Source organism: Ranitomeya imitator, chromosome 2, assembly GCF_032444005.1.
Source record: "Ranitomeya imitator isolate aRanImi1 chromosome 2, aRanImi1.pri, whole genome shotgun sequence".
NCBI classification, from domain to species: domain Eukaryota; kingdom Metazoa; phylum Chordata; class Amphibia; order Anura; family Dendrobatidae; genus Ranitomeya; species Ranitomeya imitator.
Genome location: NC_091283.1, coordinates 269,613,975 through 269,641,609, shown reverse-complemented (window position 1 = coordinate 269,641,609; position 27,635 = coordinate 269,613,975). Strand labels below are relative to the sequence as shown.

General features: G+C 58.4%; 1 protein-coding gene across 8 annotated transcripts; it reads left to right on the top strand.

Moving 5' to 3' along the window:
• The first annotated feature begins 65 nt into the window (after nt 1–65).
• BPTF (bromodomain PHD finger transcription factor) lies at nt 66–27,635 on the top strand. 8 transcript variants are annotated; one of them, XM_069749164.1, is made up of 32 exons: nt 66–612; nt 5,615–6,437; nt 6,898–7,112; nt 7,192–7,332; nt 7,399–7,527; nt 8,143–8,241; nt 8,317–8,426; nt 8,761–9,116; nt 9,502–9,633; nt 9,713–9,842; nt 9,937–10,069; nt 10,154–10,300; nt 10,572–12,099; nt 12,194–12,318; nt 12,396–12,524; nt 12,606–12,756; nt 12,829–12,946; nt 13,189–13,441; nt 13,552–13,713; nt 13,792–13,925; nt 14,001–14,130; nt 14,201–14,415; nt 14,489–14,690; nt 15,075–15,898; nt 17,363–17,448; nt 17,678–17,903; nt 19,090–19,430; nt 22,895–23,068; nt 23,478–23,670; nt 24,848–24,932; nt 26,586–26,772; nt 26,845–27,635. In XM_069749164.1, the coding sequence occupies exons 1-32, from the start codon at nt 198–200 to the stop codon at nt 26,876–26,878; spliced, it is 8,127 nt and encodes a 2,708-aa protein (XP_069605265.1). In that variant the 5' UTR covers nt 66–197; the 3' UTR covers nt 26,879–27,635. The 8 variants fall into 8 exon arrangements, with proteins under 8 accessions (XP_069605265.1, XP_069605264.1, XP_069605262.1 ...); XM_069749163.1 differs by having other exon boundaries at nt 8,317–8,501; nt 17,366–17,448; XM_069749161.1 differs by having other exon boundaries at nt 8,317–8,501.

Sequence of the window (27,635 nt, the reverse complement as noted above, 5' to 3'; positions counted from 1 at the left end):
CTGCCGCCACCAGGGGGAGCTGTCCGCCGCCCGCTCGCCGTCACGTGACTCCGGCCTGGCTCTTCCAGTCTAGGGAGAGGGTAAGATGGCGGCGGATCCGGAGCCTGGCGCCGCCACCTGTGACTGAGACTCCCGCTCCCGGTCAGCCTCCCCCGGTGCTCCCCGCTCCGCAGCCCCCGCCCAGCAGCTCCCGCACCATGAGGGGCCGGAGGGGGAGGCCGCCGAAGACGCCATCGCTGCCTCCTGCCGACACGTCCCCGGGCCCGACTGCCGGACTGCGCTCCAGACTGCGGGGGGTGAGCAGCCGGGGCCGCTGGGCGCTGCACGGAGACGCGTCCCCCCCGGCCCGGGGCCGCCGGAGGAGGAGGAAGGCCGCACCGAGCTCCCGGGGCCGCAGAGGACGAGGAGGCCGCGCCCCCAGCAAGGTGGTGTACGACGACCACGAGAGCGACGACGAGCGCCGCGACCTGGAGGACTTCCCCGAGGAGGCGGACGACATCGACGACGACGACTACCGACACGATCTGGACGACGAGATCGATGACGACGACGCCAGTTACTGCACAGACAGCAGCTTCAGGAGCCACAGCACGTACAGCAGCAGCACCCCGGGTGAGCGAGCGCCGCCTGCCGGGGGGAGAGGGGAGAGCGCCGCCTGCCGGGGGAGAGCGCCGCCTGCCGGGGGAGAGCGCCGCCTGCCGGGGGAGAGCGCCGCCTGCCGGGGGAGAGCGCCGCCTGCCGGGGGGGGGGGGAGAGCGCCGCCTGCCGGGGGGGGGGAGAGGGGAGAGCGCCGCCTGCCGGGGGGGGGGGGGAGAGGAGAGCGCCGCCTGCCGGGGGGGGGGGGGGAGAGGAGAGCGCCGCCTGCCGGGGGGGGGGGGGGAGAGGAGAGCGCCGCCTGCGGGGGGGGGGGGGGGGAGAGGGGAGAGCGCCGCCTGCCGGGGGGGAGAGGGGAGAGCGCCGCCTGCCGGGGGGGGGGGGGAGAGGAGAGCGCCGCCTGCCGGGGGGGGGGGGGAGAGGAGAGCGCCGCCTGCCGGGGGGGGGGGGGGGGAGAGGAGAGCGCCGCCGGGGGGGGGGGGGAGAGGAGAGCGCCGCCTGCGGGGGGGGAGAGGGGAGAGCGCCGCCTGCCGGGGGGGGGGGGGGGAGAGGAGAGCGCCGCCTGCGGGGGGGGAGAGGGGAGAGCGCCGCCTGCCGGGGGGGGGGGGGGGAGAGGAGAGCGCCGCCTGCCGGGGGGGGGGGGGGAGAGGGGAGAGCGCCGCCTGCCGGGGGGGAGAGGGGAGAGCGCCGCCTGCCGGGGGGGGGGGAGAGGAGAGCGCCGCCTGCCGGGGGGGGGGGGGGAGAGGAGAGCGCCGCCTGCCGGGGGGGGGGGGGGGAGAGGAGAGCGCCGCCTGCGGGGGGGGGGGGGGGGGAGAGGGGAGAGCGCCGCCTGCCGGGGGGGAGAGGGGAGAGCGCCGCCTGCCGGGGGGGGGGGGAGAGGGGAGAGCGCCGCCTGCCGGGGGGGGGGAGAGGGGAGAGCGCCGCCTGCCGGGGGGGGGGGGGAGAGGGGAGAGCGCCGCCTGCCGGGGGGGAGGGGAGAGAGCGCCGCCTACCGGGGGAGAGGGGAGAGAGCGCTGCCTGCTGGGGGAGAGAAGAGAGCCCCACCTACCGGGGGAGAGGGGAGAGAGCGCTGCCTGCTGGGGGAGAGAAGAGAGCCCCACCCACCGGGGGGGAGAGGAGAGGGGGCGGTAATATGATTGTCCTCCAGGTGAGGGGCGGTGTCACAGCCCTCTCCGTGCTGTCACTAATTTGTCACGTACCCGCTCTCAGCATATGACTTGGGGTTGTGCCTGCAAGGGTTAATTTCTCCCCACTCTGTCCACCATTCAACCTCTGTCCTATGCTGTAATAGGAGCACAAATCACACACCGACCCAGGCCACACACCCGCTCATACACGCTGCCACCACTCACCGAACACATGGGCGATGAGTCCCAGAAATATTATTAGTACTGTCTACTACTCATAAGGCCGGGATCACACATGCGAGAAACACGTCCGTGTCTCGCATGTGAAATCCAAGCTCTGGCGCCGGCACTCCAGAGCGCAGCGTGCGGCTCCATGTGTTGCTATGCGGCCGCATGCTCCGCTGCGGAGTGCCTATGCCAGAGCTTGGATTTCACATGCGAGACACGGACGTGTTTCTCGCATGTGTGATCCCGGCCTAAGGCTCACACACTTTAGGCTATGGATTCTTTAGAACATACAAGGTTCAACTGTTAAAGTTTATGCTTTAATACAAAAAGTACAGTGCTTATAGTAAAGAAAAAGATACAAAAATATGGTAATAAAAAGACATGCAGGTATGCAAAACGGTATAAAATAAACAGGAGAAAACTTACAGAAATAGCTAACTTGTAGCTTCTGCTCCCTGAGGGCGGGGTCAATAGAGACGGGATCACACCAGCTTCCCAGGCTGCCCTCACATGTGAACAATTTTGAATGTATGCAAGCCAAATTTATAGTGTCACCATGGAGGTCAGATTTCTAGACGAGCCCTCAAGTTGATATTCTAATTGCTTGTTTTTGATTGGACCACGGCCGCTCCCCCAATGAATATATTATTTTCTCCGAGATTCTTTGTGTAAAGCTTCCCACAGATAGATAGTGTCAGGCTGTAATTGACATCTCTATTCAAAGAGCTAGGAGGTGGCAAATGTTCCCTTTCTCTTGGCTTCTAGCAGGACTCCCTGGTGAGATTGGAGACAGAAGTCTGCTGTCTCAGGAAATACATGTTAACACCTGGGTGAGACCTGTCGCCTTCAGGACAGATGTTAAATTATTACTAGTCATACAATAAACCTATACATAGTTCACTGCACACATATATATGTATACATATTTCACTACAGGCGATAATATTATTATCCTCCAGGTGAGATGCGGTAATATTACTATCCTCCAGGTGAGTGTCTGCAAATTGAGATTCTGGTTTGGCTATTATCCTAAGTCATGTGACAAGGCTCGTTAAAGTGTCAACATTGACTTGTAGGATTGCTACCTTCCAATAGGTGGCACTAGAGTTCTAGGTCTCTTCCTCTCTGAAGAGACAATTTGCATAATTAGCATATTTCCCAGAGGAGCATTGCGGCTTTAAGTCTACTCATCTCAGCATGCTTATCATGTCGATCTCCGCAAGGAGAAATGATACTCCTTGGATAACAGCAGTAACTTAAGGTACCGTCACACTAAGCGACGCTGCAACGATACCGACAACGATCCGGATCGCTGCAGCGTCGCTGTTTGGTCGCTGGAGAGCTGTCACACAGACAGCTCTCCAGCGACCAACTATGCCGGTAACCAGGGTAAACATCGGGTTACTAAGCGCAGGGCCGCGCTTAGTAACCTGATGTTTACCCTGGTTACCAGCGAAGACATCGCTGAATCGGCGTCACACACACCGATTCAGCGATGTCAGCAGGAAGTCCAGCGACTAAATAAAGTGCTGGACTTTCTGCAGCGACCAACGACATCACAGCAGGATTCTGATCGCTGCTGCGTGTCAAACTGAACGATATCGCTAGCCAGGACGCTGCAACGTCACGGATCGCTAGCGATATCATTCAGTGTGACGGTACCTTAAGCATCTGTCGTAGGCTGCAGCTCTTCACAAAGGTCATGACCTATGTTATCCTGAGATAAGACAGTCTTTCTGGTCTCACCCCAGGGGCATGTCCTGAACATTCACAAGTGGAAACATTTCACACCTTCTGACTCTTTTGAACAGACACACCAATTGCAGCATGACACTATTTACTATGAGAAAGGTCACACAAATAGGTTCAAAGAAAAATAATGTATTCATTGGTAAAATAGCCAGGATCCAGTCACAAACCAAGGATTAGAATATTAACCTGAGAGGCTGGTCTAGAAATCTGACCTCCAGGTTGGCTCTATAAATTAGGCCTTTGTACACAGAAAGCTGTTCACAGATTGAGGGGCAGCCAAGCTGATGTGAGCCATTCCATATTCATTCCCCCCTCAGAGAGCAGTATGCCAGACTGCAAAGTTTAGATATTTCTGTAAGTTTTCTCCCTTTATTTTTATAACTATTTTGCATATTTGTATGTCACTTTTTATTTCCATATATTGTTATACTTTTTTACTGTAAGCACTGTACCTTTTCTATTAAAGCTTAAAACTTTAATAAGTTTGAACCTTGTATGCTCTAAAGAATCCATAGCCTTAGAGTGTGTGAGCCTTTTGAGTGACAGACAGTAGTAATAATATTTCCAGGACTCATCGCCCGTGTATTCGGTGAGTGGTGGCAGCGTGTATGAGCGGGTGTGTGGCCTGGGTCGGTGTGTGATTTATGCTCCCATTACAGCATAGGACAGAGGTTGAATGCTGGACTGAGAGAGGGGAGATAGATTAACCCTTGCGTCCCTTGCAGGCATAACCCAAGTCACGTGCTGAGAAACGGGTATGTGACAGGCGGTAATACTTTAATCTCCCAGGTGAGGGGCGGTAATATTATCATCCTCCAGGTTAGGGGCGGTATTATCCTCCAGTCTTCTACCTCCTCCTCACTGTCTTCCTCCTGCTCTTCCTCGCGCTGTCTTCCTCCTGCTCTTCCTCGTGCTGTCTTCCTCGCGCCGTCTTCCTCCTGCTCTTCCTCGCGCTGTCTTCCTCGCGCCGTCTTCCTCCTGCTCTTCCTCGCGCCGTCTTCCTCCTGCTCTTCCGCGCGCCGTCTTCCTCCTGCTCTTCCTCGCGCCGTCTTCCTCCTGCTCCTCCTCGCGCCGTCTTCCTCCTGCTCTTCTTCCTCGCGCCGTCTTCCTCCTGCTCTTCTTCCTCGCGCCGTCTTCCTCCTGCTCTTCTTCCTCGCGTCGTCTTCCTCCTGCTCTTCTTCCTCGCGCCGTCTTCCTCCTGCTCTTCTTCCTCGCGCCGTCTTCCTCCTGCTCTTCCGCGCGCCGTCTTCCTCCTGCTCTTCCTCGCGCCGTCTTCCTCCTGCTCCTCCTCGCGCCGTCTTCCTCCTGCTCTTCTTCCTCGCGCCGTCTTCCTCCTGCTCTTCTTCCTCGCGCCGTCTTCCTCCTGCTCTTCTTCCTCGCGTCGTCTTCCTCCTGCTCCTCCTCGCGCCGTCTTCCTCCTGCTCTTCTTCCTCGCGCCGTCTTCCTCCTGCTCTTCTTCCTCGCGCCGTCTTCCTCCTGCTCTTCCGCGCGCCGTCTTCCTCCTGCTCTTCCTCGCGCCGTCTTCCTCCTGCTCCTCCTCGCGCCGTCTTCCTCCTGCTCTTCTTCCTCGCGCCGTCTTCCTCCTGCTCTTCTTCCTCGCGCCGTCTTCCTCCTGCTCTTCTTCCTCGCGCCGTCTTCCTCCTGCTCCTCCTCGCGCCGTCTTCCTCCTGCTCTTCTTCCTCGCGCCGTCTTCCTCCTGCTCTTCTTCCTCGCGCCGTCTTCCTCCTGCTCTTCTTCCTCGCGTCGTCTTCCTCCTGCTCGCCCCGTCTTCCTTCTCTTCCTGCCTGAGCTCTCTTTGTGATGGCCGCCGTACACTGGAGCTGCACTTTAACTCCTCGTAGCAGCTCAAGGTTTTCTCTTGTTTTCATTTTGGTCTTTTGCTTTTTGTGACTTTTTTCTTCCTCTTTTCACAGGACGAAGGAAAACCCGTGTTCACCGTCCGCGCTCGCCGATCTACGAGGAGAAGGACCTTCCCCCACTGACTTTGCCCAAGTCTTCAGAAGACCTGCTGCTGCCGAGCGAGCACCTGATGGACGTGATCGCCGTGTACGAGGTGCTGAGGACCTTCGGGACGGTGCTACGACTCTCCCCTTTTCGCTTTGAGGACTTCTGTGCGGCTCTGATGAGCCAGGAGCAGTGCACCCTGATGGCCGAGATGCACATCGCCCTCCTAAAGGCCGTCCTGCGGGAGGAGGACACCTCCAATACCACCTTCGGCCCAGCCGACCTGAAGGACAGTGTGAACTCCACCTTGTACTTCATAGACGGCATGACGTGGCCAGAGGTTCTGCGGGTGTACTGCGAGAGCGACCAGGAGTACCAGCACGTGCTGCCGTGCCAGGAGACAGACGACTACCCCTATGGACCCATCCAGAGCAAAGTGCAGGTTCTGCTCTTTCTGGTGGATCAGTTTCTAACCACAAACATGGCACGTGAGGAGTTAATGTCGGAGGGCGTCATCCAGTACGACGACCACTGCCGGGTTTGTCACAAACTGGGCGACTTGCTTTGCTGTGAGACGTGCTCTGCGGTCTACCACCTGGAGTGCGTGAAGCCGCCCCTGGGGGAGGTCCCAGAGGACGAGTGGCAATGTGAGGTGTGCGTGGCTCACAAGGTGTCCGGCGTCAACGACTGCGTCGCCGAGATCCAGAAGAACAAGCCGTACATAAGACACGAGCCCATCGGATACGACCGGCACCGGAGGAAGTACTGGTTCCTCAACAGGCGGATCATCATGTAAGTGGCGGTGGCCTCCGAGGGGCGTCCCTGGTGGCGGTGGCCTCCGAGGGGCGTCCCTGGTGGCGGTGGCCTCCGAGGGGCGTCCCTGGTGGCGGTGGCCTCCGAGGGGCGTCCCTGGTGGCCTCCGAGGGGCGTCACTGGTGGCGGTGGCCTCCGAGGGTCGTCACTGGTGGCGGTGGCTTCCGAGGGTCGTCCCTGGTGGCGGTGGCCTCCGAGGGTCGTCCCTGGTGGCGGTGGCCTCCGAGGGTCGTCCCTGGTGGCGGTGGCCTCCGAGGGGCGTCCCTGGTGGCGGTGGCCTCCGAGGGGCGTCCCTGGTGGCGGTGGCCTCCGAGAGGCGTCCCTGGTGGCGGTGGCCTCCAAGGGGCGTCCCTGGTGGCGGTGGCCTCTGAGGGGCGCCCCTGGTGGAGGTCCTCGGTACTGTGGCTTACACGGGACTTCACATGTCTCCCGTCTGCAGAGAGGAAAACTCGGAGAAGGAGAAGATCTGGTATTACAGCTCGCGGCCTCAGCTGGAGGAGTTACTGGAGCAACTGGACCGGACGCAGTACGAGGCCGACCTGTGCAAGACGCTGGACGACCTCCGGGAAGAAATCCACCGACACATGGACATCACTGAGGAGCTGACCAGCAAAGCCCGGGGCAACAACCGCTCTTACCTGTCTGTGGTGAACGGTAAGGGTCGAGATGGAGTGTAACCCGGGGATGAGAGTCTGGGGTCCCACACCTTCGTCTCACTTCTCTGTCTCTGTAGAGGAAATTATGGAGCGGCTGAAACCTAAACTTGATGTAGCAGAGCCGAGCAAACTGGCGGCTGAGGAAGAGAAGCCGGAAAGTGCCGCTGAGGGGGAGAGCAAGGAGACCACCAAGACAGGAGAGAAGGGTCCAGCCGGAGGTGAGACTCACCTGGTGGGAGGTGGTCTGGCCTACATGTACTCATAGTGTGCCTCTGTTATTACAGAGAGCGCTGAGGCCAAAAACAGCAGCACAGAGGAATCGGCAACCACTGATGACTGCAAAGCCACAGATGGAGACCCCGAGAAGTCTGCGGCCGCAGAAGAGAAGACTGCAGAGCCAGCAGCGTCTGCAGGTACGTGTCGTATGAGGGGTTCCGTGTATATGTGTGGTTACAACTGCCCTCCTGCAAGTACTTGTGCACGTGGGGGCCGTGTATGTATATGGGTAGTCACCTCTGTTCTCTTGCAGATACTGCTTGTTACAGTGTATATGTATTTTCCCATATACTACAGGGGAGGAACTATACGTACATGCATACACTAGAGGAGGACACTGTATCTACTGTATCTAGGTACTTGTAGTGCACGTGGGGGCCGTGTATGTATATGGGTGGTAAACCCCTGTCCTCCTGCTGGCACTGCTGGATACAGTGTATATGTATATATTTACTCATATACTACATGGGAAGACACTATACATACGTACGTACGTACGTACATACATACATTAGGGGAGGACACTATCCATTTTTGGGGTTTGTGTGAAATTATCTACAATTTTTCTCAGTTTTTTGTGTTGTTCCAATAAACGCAAAGGAAATAATCCTCAGGATAAGAAACGCATTGAATTGTGATAATGTTCTGGGGGGTATGTCATCTTCTGTGGCAATTTCAGGGGTGCCAAAACTTTCAGCCATGACTGAATGTGAGTATACTGGGTGGTCACCTCTGTTGTCCTGCCTTCACAGACCTCTCAGAAGCTGCCGCTTGTCCCCCTGCGCCACAGTCAGACGACAGCCCTGCGCCTGATCAGCCGGGGGATAGACCCCTGAAGCAGGAGGACACTGGTGAGTTTGCTGATGGGGTCCCGCCCCCCCGGATATATCCTGTATATCGCTGCAGCTCTACTTTTGTATTTTTAGAACCTGGGGACTGTAAGTTGGAGAAGAGCTGTCCAGAGGCGGCGGACCCCCAGTGTCCGGGGCGGACCCCTTCCAGGATCGTGACGCGGCTGCGGAACCCCGACAGCAAGTTAAGTCTGCAGAGGAGTCTCCGGTGCGGAGCCGCCGTCCAGGAGGCTAATAAGATTTATAAGGAAGGAAGCGAGGTTTGTGTTCTGCGCCGGCCCCCGAGGATGCCCGCGGCTCTGTGCTTTCTTCTCTCTGGTGACGGATCTTGTGGACCCCGAGGTTTGCTGCTTTCGTTACGATGGTGGCGTCCTACAACATAAGGATGATTCTCTGTGTTTTTCTACTTACGAAGGTCCGAGTTCCCCAAGATTGCGCACTGGGGTGTCGGAGTTGCCCGGCTCAGACGGCCCATCGGCCCGCTCACCCTAATTACTTGCCCTTGCTTTATCCCTACAGGTATTGGTGGTGAATTCTCAGGGGGAGATCTCCCGACTCGGCACCAGGAAGGACGTGGTTATGAGGGGCCTCTCCAGTGGTCACTTCAAGCTGGGGCAGGAGGGCAAGTACCGCACTTACCACAACCAGTACTCCACCAACTCGTACGCCCTGAACAAGCACCAGCACCGCGAGGACCACGACAAGAGGCGCCATCTGGCACACAAGTTCTGCCTCTCGCCCACTGGGGAGTTCAAGTGGAATGGCTCCGTCCATGGCTCCAAGGTGCTGACCATCTCCACCCTGAGGCTGACCATTGTCCAGCTGGAGAGCAGCGTGCCCGCGCCCTTCCTCCACCAAAACTGGGCCTCGCACAGGTAACGGTGGCCTTGGGGGCTGATGGACCTCAGGCGGGTATCGGGGTCTCGCCCAAGTTAACGGGCCTCGGGCGCGTGTCTGGGACTCGGGCGGGTTACAGCTTTGGACATGTGACTTGGATTCGGGCATGTGACGGAGCCTCGGGCGGGTAACTGGCTTCGGACATGTGACTGGGATTCGGGCGGGTAAAGGGGCCTCGGGCGGGTAGCAGGCTTCGGACATGTGACTGGGATTCGGGCGGGTAAAGGGGCCTCGGGCGGGTAGCAGGCTTCGGAAATGTGACTGGGATTCGGGCGGGTAACAGGGCCTTGGGCGGGTAACGAGCCTCTCACCCTGGCAGCAGGTAATCATGCAGGTGATATGATAGCAGTGTCTCTCTTGCAGGTCAAATTGGATCAAGGCAGTGCAGATGTGCAGCAAGCCCCGGGAGTTCGCGCTGGCGCTGGCTATCCTGGAGTGCGCCATTAAGCCTGTGGTCATGCTGCCCATCTGGAAGGATTCTCTGGGGCACACGAGGTCAGTTCGCCGGACCCCGCAGGTGACGCACGCGCATATCTGTGGTCTGCGGTCCTGACTGATCACCACTCGTTCTCAGGTTACGGAGAATGACCTCCATGGAAAGAGAAGAAAAGGACAAAGTGAAGAAGAAGGAGCGGAAGCAGGAGGAGGAGGAGACCATGCAGCAGGCCACCTGGGTGAAGTACACATTCCCCATAAAGCACCAGGTACGGTGGTCCGCGCCCTTTCCCATGGAGGTCCAACGCCCCCACCTCTGGTGGTCCATGTCCCAGACACGTGTCCATCCGCTGCTTGTTTCAGGTCTGGAAGCAGAAGGGGGAGGAGTACCGGGTGACTGGTTACGGGGGCTGGAGCTGGATCAGTAAGACCCACGTCCATCGCTTCCTGCCGCGGCTTCCGGGTAACACCAACGTCAACTACCGGAAGATGCTGGGTGAGTGACCGTGTGTACGCCGTACACTGCAGTGACCTGTATGTACTGGGGGGCACTAACGGCCCGACCTTCATCTCTGTGCAGCTGAAAAAGCGGAAAGTGCGATGGAGGAAGAAAGCAGTGACAAGAAGATCAAGGCAGAACCTGCCAGAGATAGAACCGTGGAGGAGGACGAGCGTAAGGACCAAAGCGGAGCGACGGAACCGGCGGAGGAGGACTCTGCAGAGAGAGGTGCGTGTATACCGGGACTCCTGCTCTGAGCGGAGCGGTACCATACCAGGACTCCTGCTCTGCATGGAGCGGCGCGTGTATACAGGGAATCCTGCTCTCCTCGGAGCAGTGTGTATACCAGGACTCCTGCCCTGCATGGAGCGGCGCGTGTATACGGCGAATCCTGCTCTCCTCGGAGCAGTGTGTGTATACCAGGACTCCTGCCCTGCATGGAGCGGCGCGTGTATACTAGGATTAGAAACCTTTTATTTTTCTGCTTTTCTCCGTCCAGGATCTGAAAACGCCGGATCCATGAAGGATGAGCCAATGGAGGTGGACGAGGCCGTGGAGGTGGACGCAGCCTGTGGCGCGGGTGAGGGGCCCTTCCCAGACGCTGATCTCATCAATGTCAGCCTGGGCTTCCAGAGGAGGACGTGGTACAAGAAGGTGGTGAAGTCGTCCCGCCTGGATGTGCTGCTGGAGCGGAGGGAGCGGCAATTTGCTTACGAGGAAAAGCAGCGACTGGAGAGACTGAAACTCGGTAGCGGCTCACAGCAGCACAGAGGATTACAGGACGGCAACAAAGCCAGGAGTATCGGCAGAGGCGCAGCCCGGAAACTGGACCTGGACGGCGCCAGTCAGGACATGGCCATGTCCAGCAGTCCGACCCCCAAGGAGGACCCTGCAGAGACGGCAGAAAATGAGACCAAAGAGGAGACCCCCGCCAGCACAGACTCGCGGCAAGACCACCATCCTTCCAGTTGCCCGGCTGACAAGTCCGCAGAGGGTGACCAATCAGAAGAGGCCAGCGATAAATCTGTGCCCCCCAACGACAAAGGAAATCCTGAGCCGTCGGCAGAAAGCATGGACCAAGGCAGCGTCAGCAAGACCCCGGAGGATCGGTCCACAGACGGGGACCAGGAGGACGTCGCCTCCCATACCTGTGCAGACCACAGCCAGGAGGGCGAGACCGCCGCCATTGTCATCACCCCGCAGGTCAACGGGAAGTTCCTGAAAAAAAGCCACGGGCAGGAAACCGAGGTGAAGAACATCCCAACGTCTCCGCACAGCTCCACGGACACCGCGCTGAAAGCCTTCATGAACGGAAACGTCAGCATGGAGGAAGAGGATGAGAACGGGATCTCTGCAGGGAAAGATTCAGAAGACTGCGGGCCGGAGAAGAGCGCCACGTCCCCCCTGACCTCCGCCGAGGAGTCCAGCCTCAGCAACGACTCCGTACAGCAGAATGGTTTACCCCCCGAATCCATGAACGGGGAGAGGAACTCACAAACTGTTGTCACGGAGGTGACCACGACTACCACCACCGTGTCCACCTCCAGGACCGTAGTGGAGGTTTCCAGCAAGTCCCCCACGCCGGAGGTGTCCTCGGAGAAAACCTGTTTGTCCAGCACCACCACGACCACCGTGACCAGTGTCACTTCACCGAGCGACCAAGGCGCCCTGTCTGTCAGCGAGTGCAGCAGGACCACGGTAACCGCCAGCAACTCCAGCACCACGCCAGCTGGCACCATCTCATCGCTCATGACCATCAGCAAAGAGTACACTACCAAGGACTGCGTGCGGCTCTGCAAGTTCTCCAAACCCAAGAAGTCCCGGTCAGGGACGGCGCTCCCGTCCTACCGGAAATTCGTCACCAAGAGCAACAAGAAGAGCATCTTTGTGCTGCCCCTGGACGACCTGAAGAAGCTGTCGCGGAGAGGGGGGATCCGGGAGGTGCCGTTCTTCAGCTACAATGCCAAGCCGGTGCACGATATCTGGCCGTACCCGTCACCGCGCCCCACCTTCGGAATAACCTGGAGGTAGGTTGACTACGGGCCCCATGGCAGCACTTCCTGTCAGAGATCTGCATCCTGCTAATGTGCAGCAGTAATGCCGTATGTCCGTTCCATACAGATACCGCCTGCAGACCGTGAAGTCCCTGGCCAGCGTCAGCCTCATGCTGCGGCTCCTGTGGGCAAGCCTGCGGTGGGACGACATGATCGCCAAGCCCCCTCCCGGAGGGGGGATCACGCGCACAGGTACGCAGCGCCCTCCCATGGCCGCTCCTCCTCCGCCGCCATGTCCGCCCTGATATAATGGCGGTCTGTAATTCCAGAGTCTTCGGAAACGGAAATCATCACCACGGAGATCATCAAGAGGCGCGACGTCGGCCCCTACGGCATCCGCTCCGAGTACTGCGTCAGGAAGATCATTTGTCCCATCGGTGTCCCGGAGGCTCCTAAAGGTGAGAGCCCCGAAGCCGAGCGCCCCCAGTCACAGGTGGGTCCGAACAGAGACCCCAAACCGTAACACTAATCTGTTACAGAGACCCCAACACCGCAGAGGAAGGGGCTCCGATCCAGCGCGCTCCGCCCCAAAAGGCCCGAGACCCCTAAACGGACCGGTCCAATCATCCTGGAGTCCTGGGTGACCGAGGACGAGCTGGAGCTGTGGGAGATCAAATGCTTCTCGGAGCGGTAAGTGCCACGTTCTGCGCTGCGGCCCTCCAGTGCTGTCCGGCTGCACTATAACTCCCATCATCTCTGCAGGGTGGAGAAGGAGAAAATCCAGTCCGGAGAGAGTAAAGCCGGGGACCTGAAGAAGGGAGAAGACGGGAAATCTCAGGCGGACACTCAGCTGAAGCAGCAGCGTCTCTCCGCCCAGCAGGTACAGGCAGGACTACAACTCTCAGCATTCCTCAGCACTCTGACTCGGAGGGCTTGTTGGAAGTTGGGCCACATAATGGAGGGCAAGGGTCTCTGACGTGCTGGGGGGTACCTTGGCCACCACACTTGGTTTAGGTACAGAGTTTGCGGAATAATGGACGCAGTGAGGATGTTTTGTACCCCCCCCCCCCCCCTTCATACATGGCGTGTAACAGATTAATGCGGAGTACCCCCTTCTTTCAGAAACGCTTGGAGCAGCAGAAGCAGTTACCGCTCCCACCCGGCACCACCATTGTGGCCACCACCAGCACCACCCTGACCACGCTCGCCACGCCACACAAAGTCGTCATGGGCTCCTTAAGCACCTCCGTCGCCCCAGGGGCAAAAGTAATGTTGGCCACCAAGATCGGCCCCCCGACCACCGTCTCCTTCCAGCAGAACAAGAACTTCCACCAGACGTTCGCCACGTGGGTGAAGCAAGGACAGCCGACCACCGGTAATGGGGGGCGATGGTTCCAGGCGGGACGGGCGTCGTAGGGGTCACAGCCCCAGCGTAGGGTGAGACCACGTGGGCACTCACACGGCCCAATGCCTTGTGTCTTGTAGCCTCCAGCACAGATGTGTCCTCGGCCACTTCTGTCACCACCTCAGGCCAAACCTTCCAGATAAGTGGAGGTCCGGGGTCTGTAGCTGGGAAGGTCCTCACTAAGCTGCCTCTTCCCACCAATAGCAAGATATTAGCCGTGAACGTGCCCTCGTCCCCGGGAGGTAGGGAGGCCGCCGGCAGCGCTACACCCCCCGAGTCAGGAGCCGGCCCGGTGTCATCACCCATCTTCTCCCTTACAGGTGTGGTCCAGGTGCAGCAGAAGGTTCTGGGTATCTTACCGTCCACCACAGGCGTGCAGCAAACCTACACCACGTTCCAGCCGCGGACGGCGACTGTCTCCATCCGGCCGAATAACATAGGGACCGCCCAGCAGGTGCCGACATTGGATAAGGGACCCCTGGCCGCTGCATGAAATAGTCCCATACTAATGGCCCCGCTCCTGTCCTAGGTGATCACAGCCGGCACTCAGATCCGCCCCGCGGTGACGGTGATCCGGGCGCCTTCCTTGCCGCAGTCGTCTGTCGGGAAGCCCATTATGCGTACCCCCCTCATGGTGCAGCAGGGGATTCTGCAAACCAGTAAGTGTCACCTGTGCAGACGCACCGCCGCAGTGTGCCGGGAGTGTAACGGTGTAATGTGTTCCTGCAGGTCAGCCGCAGCAGGTCGTAACGCAGATCATAAGGGGGCAGCCCGTCACCACCACTATGCCCTTGGGGACCGCGGTTTCCAGTGGGGGGCTGAAGGTGGGCACCCCAGTACAACAAGCTCAGCCGCAGGCCACCACGCCGCAGACCACCAGACCGCCACAGCAGGGACAGGTGAAGCTGACCATGGCGCAGCTGACGCAGCTCACGCAGCAGCAGGTAAGTATCAGATGTGATGGGCTCGGCCCGTTATGGGGGCATCGGGGCTCGGCTAATGCTTGTCTGTATGTAGGGGGGAAACCAGAGCCTCACAGTCGTGGTCCAAGGTCAAGGACAGACCACTGGACAGCTGCAGCTCATTCCTCAAGGAATGGCTGTCATTCCCACGCCCGGGCAGCAGCTGATGCAGGCTGCCATGCCGAACGGTACCATCCAGAGGTTCCTGTTTACTCCGCTGCCACCAGGCTCCACGCCGGCCACCACCTCCACAGCTGGTACGTGGCTGCCTGCCAGTTGTCTCTCGCCCGCTTTGCGCTGTCGTCTCTTGCCCTCTTTCGCCGCCCTTTGCTCACTTTGTGCCCTCAGCCAGCTTTGTGATCTCAGCCCCCTGTGTGCAATCGGCCCTCGCGCCGCCGTCGGCCCTCGCCTGCCTCGCGCCTCCGTCGGCCCTCGCCTGCCTCGCGCCTCCGTCGGCCCTCGCCTGCCTCGCGCCTCCGTCTGCCCTCGCCTGCCTCGCTCCTCCGTCTGCCCTCGCCTGCCTCGCGCCTCCGTCTGCCCTCGCCTGCCTCGCGCCTCCGTCGGCCCCACGCCCGCCCGCTGTGCACCGTCGGACCACCACCCACTTTGTGCTGTGACTTACAGATTTGTTTTCTCCTCAGCATCTTCATCATGCGAACAGAAGTCTGCAGCCCAGATTCCCAACAGCCAGTCCGCTCCTCCACCACTCGCCCCTGCTCAGTCCTCACAGACTCTGCCACAGAGCACCGACCCTCCAATGCTACCCCCACAGACCTCCGATCAGACCCTGCTCCCATCACAGGCATCTCACCCTGCTGGGACCTTGGAAGATGGGCAGCCGCAACAGTCCGCAGCATCCGAGACAGATCGGCATCCGGTGACCACCGAAGCCAACAGTGCAGCTCACGTCCCCCCGGTCTCTGTGCAGGTGTCTTCACAGCCAGCGACACAGCTGAGTTGCCCCCAGATACAGACCTTAGCCCCCAGTCCCGGCCAGGCGCACCCCTCCATCCAGATGACCCTCCCGGCTTCATTCCACATCCAGTCACCCCCGCTCCAGACGAAGCCTCCGCAGCACATTCAGACGGTGAACCAAGTGATGGTGCAGTCCCCACCCCGGGGGCAAGTGCAGATCAAGCCGGCCCAGACGCAGGTGATCACCGTCCCCCAGCTCCATCAGCAGGTGCAGGTCCTGTCCCATCTGCCCCCACAAGTGATGGCCCAGATCCAGCAAGGAGGAATCCCCCAGCAAATCAAGCTGCAGCTGCCCTTCCAGATCCAGCCAGCCGGTCCGGGCCAGGCCCACCAGATCCAGAACGTGGTGACGGTGCAGGCGTCCAGCGTCCAAGAGCATCTGCAGCGAATAAAGCAGATCCAGGAACAGCAGAGCAAGAAGAAGCATCAGGAGCTGAAGAGGGAGCAGACCGTGCAGGGAAGCAGCCAGAGCGAGATCATCCAGAAGCAGGTGACCATCCTGTATGCAGGGGTCCACGGCCACCACTGAGGGGCCTCCGTCACTAATGTCTATGGCACAGAACATCAGCCTTGTAGTTATTAACCCTTTGAGAACACCAACATTTTTTTCCTGAGCTTTCTGTCTTCAACCGTACAAAAGCCGTTCACTGTACTATGTAATGTGCAGAAAGACTGCGGAGAAGTGGGGGACAATATGGGCATCTCCTGAGCTCTCTCCCAGCTGCTCCTGAGCTCTATACCAACCTCTCTGTCCCTTCGGCTCCCCATCTCTCTCGCAGCGACTCCTGAGCGCGCTCTCTCTACCGAGCTCTCTGTTTCGGCTGCTCCTAAGCTCTTCCCCAGTGACTCCTGAGCGCTCTCTCTCTACCGAGCTCTCTGTTCCAGCTGCTCCTGAGTTCTCTCCCAGCAGCTCCTGAGCTCTCTACCGAGCTCTCTGTCCCGTCGGCTCCCCAGCTCTCTCGCACGACTCCTGAGCACTCTCTCTACTGAGCTCTCTTCGGCTGCTCCTGAGCTCTCTCCCAGCGACTCCTGAGCGCTCTCTACCGAGCTCTCTGTTCCAGCTGCTCCTGAGCTCTCCCAGTGGTTCCTGAGCTCTCCACCGAGCTCTGTCCCGTCAGCTCCCCAGCTCTCTCCCAGCGGTTCCTGAGCTCTCTACCGAGCTCTCTGTTCCGGCTGCTCCTGAGCTCTCTCCCAGCGACTCATGAGCACTCTCTCTACCGAGCTCTCTGTTCCAACTGCCCCTGAGCTCTTTCCCAGCTGCTCCTGAGCTTTCTACCGAGCACTCTGTCCTGTCAGCTCCCCAGCTCTCTCCCAGCGACTCCTGAGCACTCTCTACCGAGCTCTGTTTCGACTGCTCCTCAGCTTCTATCCCGGTGGCTCTTGAGCTTCTCTCCCGGCGGCTCCTGAGCTCTCTCTCTCTGAGCTCTCTGTTACGGCTGCTCCTGAGCTCTCTCCCAGCGGCTTCTTAGCATTCTCTCTCTACCGAGCTCTGTTCCGACTGCTCCTGAGCTCTCTCCCAGCATCTCCTGAGCTCTGTACCGAGCTCTCTGTCCCTTCGGCTCCCCAGCTCTCTCCCAGCGGTTCCTGAGGTCTCTGTTTCGGCTGCTCCTGAGCTCTCTCCCAGTGGCTCCTTAGCGTTCTCTCTCTACCGAGCTCTGTTCCGACTGCTCCTGAGCTCTCTCCCAGCGTCTCCTGAGCTTTCTACCGAGCTCTCTGTCCCTTCGGCTCCCCAGCTCTCTCCCAGCGACTCCTCAGCGCTCTCTCTCTACTGAGCTCTCTGTTCTGGCTGCTCCTGAGCTCTCTCCCAGTGACTCCTGAGTTCTATGTACCTCGCTTTCTGTTTCACCGGCTCTTACTCTGTCCGTGTCGCCAGCGAACTACACAGGAATGTACGCATGGGGTCTTTAAGGGGTTACTTCGCAGAGTCTGTGTCTGACTTGCTTTATCTGCCCAGCAGCTCGTGATGAAGCAGAACGCCGTCATTGAGCACCTAAAGCAGAAGAAGACCATGACGCCGACAGAAAGAGAAGAAAATCAGAGGTAGAGACCCCCGGGTGCAAATGGTTGTGGGTAACGGGGATAAAGGGATCCTCTACCCACAGATGTGATTACTGCAGCCTGACATGGCCGCTGATGGCAGTACGGGGTCCTGTCTGACAACCTAGTTTGTAAGGATATAATCTGGTACTGTTGTCACCCAGATGTTCTGAGAGCAGCGGTGGTCGGGCAGAGCAGTTGGGGCAATAACCAATGTGTCTTTGCCGTTCAGGATGATCGTGTGTAACCAGGTGATGAAATATGTCCTGGACAAGATCGACAAGGAGGAGAAGCAGGCGGCGAAGAAGCGTAAGCGGGATGAGAGCGTGGAGCAGAAGAGGAGCCGGCAAAACGCCAGCAAGCTCTCCGCACTTCTCTACAAGCACAAGGAGCAGCTGAAGGCTGAGATCCTGAAGAAGAGGGCGCTACTGGACAAGGATCTGCAGATCCAGGTGCAGGTATGTCTGGGCGGCCGTCGCTGGGGAAGGAGGAGCGGGGAGGGAGAGGAGGAGTAGCAAGACTGCTGGGGAGGGGGGATGAAGAGCAGCGGGGCCGCTGGGGAGGGAGAGGAGGAGCAGCAAGACCGCTGGGGAGGGGGGATGAAGAGCAGCGGGGCCGCTGGGGAAGGAGAGGAGTAGCAGCAAGACCGCTGGGGAGGGGGGATGAAGAGCAGCGGGGCCGCTGGGGAAGGAGAGGAGGAGTAGCAAGACTGCTGGGGAGGGGGGATGAAGAGCAGTGGGGCCTCTGGGGAAGGAGAGGAGGAGTAGCAAGACCGCTGGGGAGGGGGGATGAAGAGTAGCGGGGCCGCTGGGGAAGGAGAGGAGGAGTAGCAAGACCGCTGGGGAGGGGGGATGAAGAGCGGCGGGGCCACTGGGGAAGGAGAGGAGGAGTAGCAAGACAGATGGGGAGGGGAGATGAAGAGCGGCGGGGCCGCTGGGGAGGGAGAGGAGGAGTAGCAAGACCGCTGGGGGGGGGGGGGGGGGGATGAAGAGCAGTGGGGCCGCTGGGGAGGGAGAGGAGGAGTAGCAAGACCGCTGGGGGGGGGATGAAGAGCAGCGGGGCCGCTGGGGAGGGAGAGGAGGAGTAGCAAGACCGCTGGGGAGGGGGGATGAAGAGCAGTGGGGCCGCTGGGGAGGGAGAGGAGGAGTAGCAAGACCGCTGGGGGGGGGGGGATGAAGAGCAGCGGGGCCGCTGGGGAGGGAGAGGAGGAGTAGCAAGACCGTTGGGGGGGGGGGATGAAGAGCAGCGGGGCCGCTGGGGAGGGAGAGGAGGAGTAGCAAGACCGGTGGGGAGGGGGGATGAAGAGCAGCGGGGCCGCTGGGGAGGGAGAGGAGGAGTAGCAAGACCGCTGGGGAGGAGGAGTAGCAAGACCACTGGGGAGTAGGGCGGCTGGGGAGGAGGAGCAAGACAGCTTGGTTGGGGGGATGAAGAGCAGCAAGACTACTGGGGTGGGCGGGATTAGGATCAAGAACGCTGGTGTGAAAGGGAAGAGGAGTGAGACCATTGTGGTGAGCGGAGGAGGACCAACACCGCTGGTGTGAATGGAGGGGGATACGTGGGGTAGGGGAAAGGAACCGCTGGGGAGCTCGGGTGGGAGGAGGAGCTGGACTGCTATGTGTACTGTAACCTGTATCCACTTGACAGGAGGAGCTGAAGAAGGACCTGCACAAGATCAAGAAGGAGAAGGAGCGTGCCCAGGCTGCTGCTGCACCCCCTCCTCCTCCGCCACCCCCACTGCCCTCACCACCCTCGCCACCACCACCACCACCAGTGCACCGACCATCGCCTACTTCCCCGACCACAACCTCCTCCTCACACAAACGCAAGAGGGAGGAGGAGGAGCATCATCATCATCCTCTTCATCGTCCTCATCATCATCATCCTTCTAAGCAGAAAAAGAAGAAGCTAATCTCCACTACCTCAAAGGACTACAAGAAGGACAACAAACTCTACTGCATCTGCAAGACGCCCTACGACGAGTCTAAGTGAGTGACCCCGTGTTACACATACGTGTGTGTGTGTATGTATATATATACATGCATGGCGGAGGTAGAACATGTCCACACGAGGGGGCACTCGGAGGACACAGGGCCTGGTCAGTGGTGATGGGGACCAGCACCATGCGGTGGGCTCAATGTGCCCTGCATTCCAAAGATAAGCCCTACCCCCGCTCATGCTACCCCCCTCCGGGCTTATCCCCTCCTCTGCCTCTAGGCTTGTCTCAATCCCTTCCCTCCCCTCCGGGCTCTGGGCCCGTATCCCCCTCCCTCCGGGGTCGCGTCCGTCTCCCCTCCCTCTGAGCTCGCATCCGTCTCCCCTCCCTCTGAGCTCGCGCCCGTCTCCCCTCCCTCCCGGGCTCATGTCCGCGTCCGTCTCCCTCCCTCCGGGCTCGCGTCCATCTCCCTCCCTCCGGGCTCGCGTCCGTCTCCCTCCCTCCGGGCTCGCGTCCGTCTCCCTCCCTCCGGGCTCGCGTCAAGTCTCCCTTCCCTCCGGGCCTGTGTCTCCGTCGTGAGCCCAGAGGGAGGGAGTCTGTCTCCCCCCAATTCCCATAGACCTCCACTCTCAGACAGCGCACACAGTGTCCGTGTTTTTGTCTTGTCCTGTGGGCCCAGCTTCCTTTGTGGATCCCCACAAGGCCCGGATCACAGGAGCTGCGCAGTTTGTTGCATGGTCATCACCAGGGAGGACTCACCCCTCGGGGGGCTGCTGCATTTACAGGCTTGTGTTTGTGACTAAGTGACCCCCAACCACTGTCAGTGTGTGTATGCAGGGTCTCCTCCCCTCGCAGCGCAGGGGCCGGCAGGTAAGTGGGGATGTTGTGTGTGTCCGCTCATCCTCCGTGTCCCGCTCATTTACTGTGGTGGTCCGGTCATTGTGTTGTACGGTGTCCCCCCGACACGTCATAGTTGTAGGATCGTGTTGTTGTGAGGGTTCAAATGGAGGAAGTGATGTCCCCCAGTATCGGGGGTCCCGTCCCCCAGTATCGGGGGTCCCGTCCCCCAGTATCGGGGGTCCCGTCCCCCAGTCTGGGGGTCCCGTCCCCCAGTCTGGGGGTCCCGTCCCCCAGTCTGGGGGTCCCGTCAGGCCCCATCACTGTGTTGTGCATGTGTTTGTGCTCTGATCGCCCTCATGGTGTCCGGTTCTATGCAGAGGGGGCTGCGGGCGTACTCCAGGGGGTCGGATCTTATGCAGACAGTTGGGGGCTGCAGCAGTGGGATGCCCCCAGACCACCCACAGTGCACAGATTACATACAGGGCGTCACTGTGCCCCAGAGCTGCGCTCACTGTACTGCACACATCTCCCAGCACTCTCTGCTGTATCTTTCCTCCCTCTCCGCTGTCCACCAGCTTGCTGACTGTCTCCAGTAACAAGCAGCAGAATGGTGAGTGCAGCTGTGGAGCTCAATAGTGCAGTCAGTCCGGAGGAGTCAGTGACCACAGGAAATGCAGGAGAGGGGCAAATAATCCAAATTATTACTCCCGGTGCTGGGGTGGATGAGCTGAGACTTCAGTGGAGGGGGTGGATGAGCTGAGATTTCGGGGCAGGGGTGGATGAGCTGAGATTTCGGGGCAGGGGTGGATGAGCTGAGATTTTGGGGCAGGGGTGGATGAGCTGAGATTTCGGGGCAGGGGGTGGATGAGCTGAGATTTCGGGGCAGGGGGTGGATGAGCTGAAATTTCGGGGCAGGGGGTGGATGAGCTGAAATTTCGGGGCAGGGGTGGATGAGCTGAAATTTCGGGGCAGGGGTGCATGAGCTGAGATTTTGGGGGCGTGGGGGTGGATGAGCTGAGATTTCGGGAGAGGGGGAAATGAGCTGAGATTTTGGGGGCGCGGGGGTGGATGAGCTGAGATGTCAGTGATGGGGGATAGGTGAGCTGAGATTTCGGGTGTGGATGAGCTATTTCAAGGGTGAGGGTGGATGAGCTGAGATTTTGGGAGAGGGGAAAATAAGCTGAGATTTTAGGGCAGGGGTGGATGAGCTGAGATTTCGGGGCAGGGGTGGATGAGCTGAGATTTTGGGGCAGGGGTGGATGAGCTGAGATTTCGGGGCAGGGGTGGATGATCTGAGATTTCGGGAGAGGGAAATGAGCTGAGATTTCGGGGCAGGGGTGGATGAGCTGAGATTTTGGGGGCGAGGGGGTGGATGAGCTGAGATGTCAGTGATGGGGGACAGGTGAGCTGAGATTTCGGGTGTGGATGAGCTATTTCGAGGGTGGGGGTGGATGAGCTGAGATTTTGGGGTTGGGGGGTCGATAAGCTGAGTTTTCGGGGGAAGATGAGCTGAGATGTCAGTGATGGGGGACAAATGAGCTGAGATTTCGGGTGGGGATGAGCTATTTCGAGGGTGGGGGTGGATGAGCTGAGATTTCGGGAGAGGGGGAAATAAGCTGAGATTTTAGGGCAGGGGTGGATAAACTGAAATTTCGGGACGGGTGGATGAGCTGATATTTCGGGAGAGGGGGGTGGATGAGCTGTGATTTCGGGAGAGGGGGAAATGAGCTGAGATTTCGGGGCAGGGGTGGATGAGCTGAGATTTTGGCGGCACGGGGGTGGATGAGCTGAGATGTCAGTGATGGGGATAGGTGAGCTGAGATTTCGGGGCAGGGGTGGATGATCTGAGATTTCAGGAGAGGGAAATTAGCTGAGAATTTGGGGGTGGATGAGCTGAGATTTTGGGGGCGAGGGGGTGGATGAGCTGAGATGTCAGTGATGGGGGGACAAGTGAGCTGAGATTTCGGGTGGGGATGAGCTATTTCGAGAGTGGGGGTGGATGAGCTGAGATTTTGGGGTTTGGGGGTGGATAAGCTGAGATTTCGGGGGTGGGGGTGGATGAGCTGAGATTTTGGGGCAGGGGTGGATGAGCTGAGATTTCGGGGTGGGATGGTAGGTGAGCTGAGATTTCGGGGTGGGAGGGTAGGTGAGCTGAGATTTTAGGGTGGGGTAGGTGAGCTGAGATTTCGGGGGTGGGGGGTGGATGAGCTGAGATTTTGGGGTGGAAGGGTAGGTGAGCTGAGATTTTAGGGTGGGGTACGTGAGCTGAGACTTTGGGGTGGTGCAGGGGAGATGAGCTGAGATTTTAGGGTGGGGTAGGTGAGCTGAGATTTTGGGGGTGGGGGGGTAGGTGAGCTGAGATTTTGGGGGAGGGTAGGTGAGCTGAGACCTTGGGGCGGTACAGGGGAAATGAGATTTCGGGGGAGATGAGCTGAGATTTTGGGGGTGGGGGGAGATGAGCTGACATATCTGGGGAGGGTGCCGTATCCACAGATGGTCTCCCCCCTCTGCACAGACCCCAGTCATGGCTTCCATTCATTGCCCGGGCCATGTCACCGCCACCTGCTCTCGGCGCAGCCTGTGTCGCCCCCGTGCCGCGGATCCACAGAGGAAGCTGAGGGCGTGGTGCGTGTCGCCCCCTTCTGACGGTCGGGTGTCTGCTGTAAATTGTTGCAGGTTCTATATTGGCTGTGAGCTTTGTGCTAATTGGTATCACGGACAATGTGTTGGCATCACGGAGACGGAGGCCAAGAAAGTGGATGTGTACATCTGTAATGAGTGTAAACGCTCACAAGAGGGCAGCAGTGAGGAGTTGTATTGTATCTGCAGGACGCCCTATGATGATTCACAGTGAGTCGGGGTCTTTACTACTAATGAGCTCGTTGGATGTTTGCCGCTTCCAGTTTCTGTAGTGTCCTCATTAACCTGAGCCGAGCATGCTGCCCCCCGATGGGGCGGACTGTCTGGTGCCCCCCAGTACATGTCACCATGACCTCTCTGTGCACCATGTGATGCATGTCCTCCGGACTGATAACTGCGAGCAGCTCCTCTCTCTGCTTCACACCTGGATACTGATGTGCTGGCGGCCCCTGCTGTCTGCTCCTGTGCACTGCAGCGCTGCCCCGCACAGGGCTCCGAGACTCTGCAGCTTCTGCTTTAGGGATGTTTGGTGTCAGCAGCCGTGAGATTGCGCCTGGCACTCGTCCTGTGCGACGTCTCCGGACTCCGCTCACCCCTGCTCTTGTGTTGGACTGTGCAGATTTTACATCGGATGTGATCGCTGCCAGAACTGGTTCCACGGCCGCTGCGTCGGGATTTTACAGAGTGAAGCCGAGTATATAGATGAGTACGTGTGTCCCGAGTGTCAGTCCACTGAGGACGCCATGACGGTGCTGAGCCCCCTGACCGACAAGGACTACGAAGGACTGAAACGAGTTCTCAGGTCATTGCAGGTACGAATGCTTCTACCTGTAAAGTCATACTCCAGATCTGCACTCACTATTCTGCTGGTGCAGTCACTGTTTACATACATTACATTACTGATCCTGAGTTACATCCTGTATTATACCCCAGAGCTGCACTCACTATTCTGCTGGTGCAGTCACTGTGTACATTACATTACTGATCCTGAGTTATGTCCTGCATTATACTCCAGAGCTGCACTCACTATTCTGCTGGTGCAGTCACTGTTTACATACATTACATTACTGATCCTGAGTTACATCCTGTATTATACCCCAGAGCTGCACTCACTATTCTGCTGGTGCAGTCACTGTGTACATTACATTACTGATCCTGAGTTATGTCCTGCATTATACTCCAGAGCTGCACTCACTATTCTGCTGGTGCAGTCACTGTGTACATACATTACATTACTGATCCTGAGTTACATCCTGCATTATGCTCCAGAGCTGCGCTCCCTCTTCTGCTGGTGCAGTCACTGTGTACATACATTACATTACTGATCCTGAATTACATCCTGTATTATACCCCAGAGCTGTACTCACTATTCTGCTGGTGCGCACACTGTGTACAGACATTACATTACTGATCCTGAGTTACATCCTGTATTATACCCCAGAGCAGCACTCAATATTCTGCTGGTGCAGTCACTGTGTACATACATTACATTACTGATCCTGAGTTACATCCTGTATTATACTCCAGAGCTGCACTCACTATTCTGCTGGTGCAGTCACTGTGTACATACATTACATTACATTACTGATCCTGAGTTACATCCTGTATTATACCCCGGAGCTCCACTCACTATTCTGCTGGTGCAGTCACTGTGTACATACATTACATTACTGATCCTGAGTTACATCCTGTATTATACTCCAGAGCTGCACTCACTATTCTGCTGGTGCAGTCACTGTGTACATACATTACATTACTGATCCTGAGATACATCCTGTATTATATCCCAGAGCTGCACTCACTATTCTGCTGGTGCAGTCACTGTGTACATACATTACATTACTGATCCTGAGTTACATCCTGTATTATACCCCCGAGCTGCACTCTCTATTCTGCTGGTGTAGTCACTGTGTACATACATAACTTCAGTATTTATGCTCCAGAGCTGCGCTCGCTATTGTAGTGCACTGACGCTTCTGTCTCCTGCAGGCACATAAGATGGCGTGGCCGTTCCTTGAAGCCGTGGACCCAGAGGACGCTCCGGATTATTATGCGGTGATCAAGGAGCCAATGGGTGAGTGAGATGATGAGGGTTGTGATCCTTCTGTATGTTGTCAGTTCTTGCTCCGGGGTAACACTGGGAATAGTGAGGGTCCGGGGGCCTGGATCCTGCTGGGGTCCGAGAGCTGCTGTCACTGTCCAGCACTTCACATCACAGGGTCTTGGTGGGGGAGGGAAGCTGGAAACAGAGGAGAATCAGGACACAGAAGGTTCTGGCACCACTGCCACAGAGAGATTTCACCATTGGCATTTTGAAGGGTTTTGTTCTCCTCCGGAGCTGCGCTCCTCCCCGGTGAGATAAGCCATTTGGCACCAGTCACTGATGCCCTCATCCTCCACTGAGCGTTAATAACGATGTGGCCGAGATGAACCTCATAATCGTGTGCGTGTCTCGTCTTACAGCTGAGGCCTTGTTACAGTGTATCCATCCGAGGCTTTATCTCTGATACACTGTGACAAAACCTCAGGACGGAGCAATTCTGATCCTGGTCTTGTGCAGAAGTTTCCGAAGTGCCAATCGCTGCGCTCCCCTCTCTTCCACCGCGCTGTCTTGCCCCCTCTCTTCTGCCACGCTCCCCACGCTGTCTTGCCCCCTCTCTTCCGCCGCGCTCCCCATGCTGTCTTTCCCCCTCTCTTCCGCCGCGTTCCCCACGCTGTCTTGCCCCCTCTCTTCCGCCACGCTGTCTCGCCCCCTCTCTTCCGCCACTCTCCCCATGCTGTCTTGCCCCCTCTCTTCTGCCGCGCTCCCCATGCTGTCTTTCCCCCTCTCTTCTGCCGCGTTCCCCACGCTGTCTTTCCCCCTCTCTTCCGCCACGCTCCCCACGCTGTCTTGCCCCCTCTCTTCCGCCACGCTCCCCACGCTGTCTTGCCCCCTCTTCCGCCGCGCTCCCCACACTGTCTTGCCCCCTCTCTTCCGCCACGCTCCCCACGCTGTCTTGCCCCCTCTCTTCCGCCACGCTCCCCACGCTGTCTTGCCCCCTCTTCTGCCGCGCTCCTCATGCTGTCTTGCCCCCTCTTCTGCCGCGCTCCTCAAGCTGTCTTGCCCCCTCTCTTCCGCCGCGCTCCCCATGCTGTCTTGCCCCCTCTCTTCCGCCACGCTGTCTTGCCCTCTCTCTTCCGCCACGTTCCCCACGCTGTCTTGCCCCCTCTCTTCCGCCGCGCTCCCCACGCTGTCTTGCCCCCTCTCTTCCGCCACGTTCCCCACGCTGTCTTTCCCCCTCTCTTCCGCCGCGCTCCCCACGCTGTCTTGCCCCCTCTCTTCCGCCGCGCTCCCCACGCTGTCTTGCCCCCTCTCTTCCGCCGCGCTCCTCACGCTGTCTTGCCCCCTCTCTTCCGCCGCGGTCTGCACGCTGTCTTGCCCCCTCTCTTCCGCCGCGCTCCCCACGCTGTCTTGCCCCCTCTCTTCCGTCGCGCTCCCCACGCTGTCTTGCCTCCTCTCTTCCGCCGCCGTCTCGTCCCCCTCTTCCGCCGCCGTCTCGTCCCCCCTCTTCGCCGCCGTCTTGTCCCCCCTCTTCTGCCTTACTCCCCGCACTCTCGCCCCCTCTCTTCTGCCGCACTCCCGCTGTCTCGCCCCCTCTCTTCCGCCGCGCTCCCCGCACTGTCTTGCCCGCTCTCCCCACACTGTCTCACCTCGCCGTTGTCTCACCCCCTTTCTTTCGTCTCGCAGACCTGGCCACCATGGAGGACCGAATTCGCAGCCGATACTACAAGAAGCTGACTGAGTTCGTGGCCGACATGACCAAAATATTTGACAACTGCCGCTACTACAACCCCAGCGAGTCCACGTTCTGCCAGAGCGCCGAGGTCCTCGAGTCCTATTTCGTGCAGAAGCTAAAGGCTTTCAAGGCGAGCAGGTGAGCGTTGGCCGGACCTCTGTCCCCCACATTACTTGTATCAGGGTGTGACCTGTTTTCTATACTGCGCAGGTCCCATAACAACAAGCTGCAGTCCTCCTCCTAGACCGCGGCCGCAGGAAGACGCAGAACTCTGAGGAGTCGGATTAATTTGTCCAAAGGACAAAAGCGACAGAAGAAGCGGAGAAACGGCGAGCGGACGGAGGAGGCCGGACCGAGTCCTCACCGGAGGAGTCTGCCGGGATTGGGGCGGTGGACCTGGAGTTTCCCGCGATGGAGCAGCGCTCGCTCCGTGCATCATGTCGCATGTTCTTCAGTGAAGAAGCGGTTTAGCGTTCAGAGACTCTTTGACGTATTTATTTATTGCTCAGAGACCTTTTTTTATTCCTGCTCATTTGTCGACTAATTATTTTTTCTTACAAAAATGAAAAAAAAAAAAAAAAAAAATTTCTAAAGCAGAAAATTTTTTTTTCTAAAACGAAAAAAACAACAACATCCCAGCCGCTCTGGACGGACGCAGTTCGGACCCGACGCGTTAAACTTGTCCTGTGTTTTAACACGATTCCTGTAATTAAATGGAGAGAAAAAACAAAACACAAAATCCTAAAAAAAAGTCGTTTCTTTCTATGAAAGGAGAGACTACCGGACGTGTGCCCGCAGCGACCGGACGCTCAGCACCGCCGGCTGGACTGTTAGGACTGGTGACTGTTGGGTGGGCAGGCAGGGGTCCCCTCCTCCACTCTGGAATATTCATTTTCAGGTTTCTTTGTAAACTGTTTGTCAATTTGAATTTTCTATGTAAAATAAAAAGTCCTGGATGTAAATGACACAATAAACGGGGACAACACGTCTCCTCGACCATC

Excerpts from the sequence above, each read along its gene's own strand:
- BPTF (XM_069749161.1), top strand. The coding sequence starts at position 198 with ATGAGGGGCCGGAGGGGGAGGCCGCCGAAGACGCCATCGCTGCCTCCT. Across the intron at positions 9,634-9,712 it reads GATTCTCTGGGGCACACGAG|GTTACGGAGAATGACCTCCA; the intron begins GTCAGTTCGCCG and ends ACTCGTTCTCAG. Across the intron at positions 13,926-14,000 it reads ACATAGGGACCGCCCAGCAG|GTGATCACAGCCGGCACTCA; the intron begins GTGCCGACATTG and ends CTCCTGTCCTAG.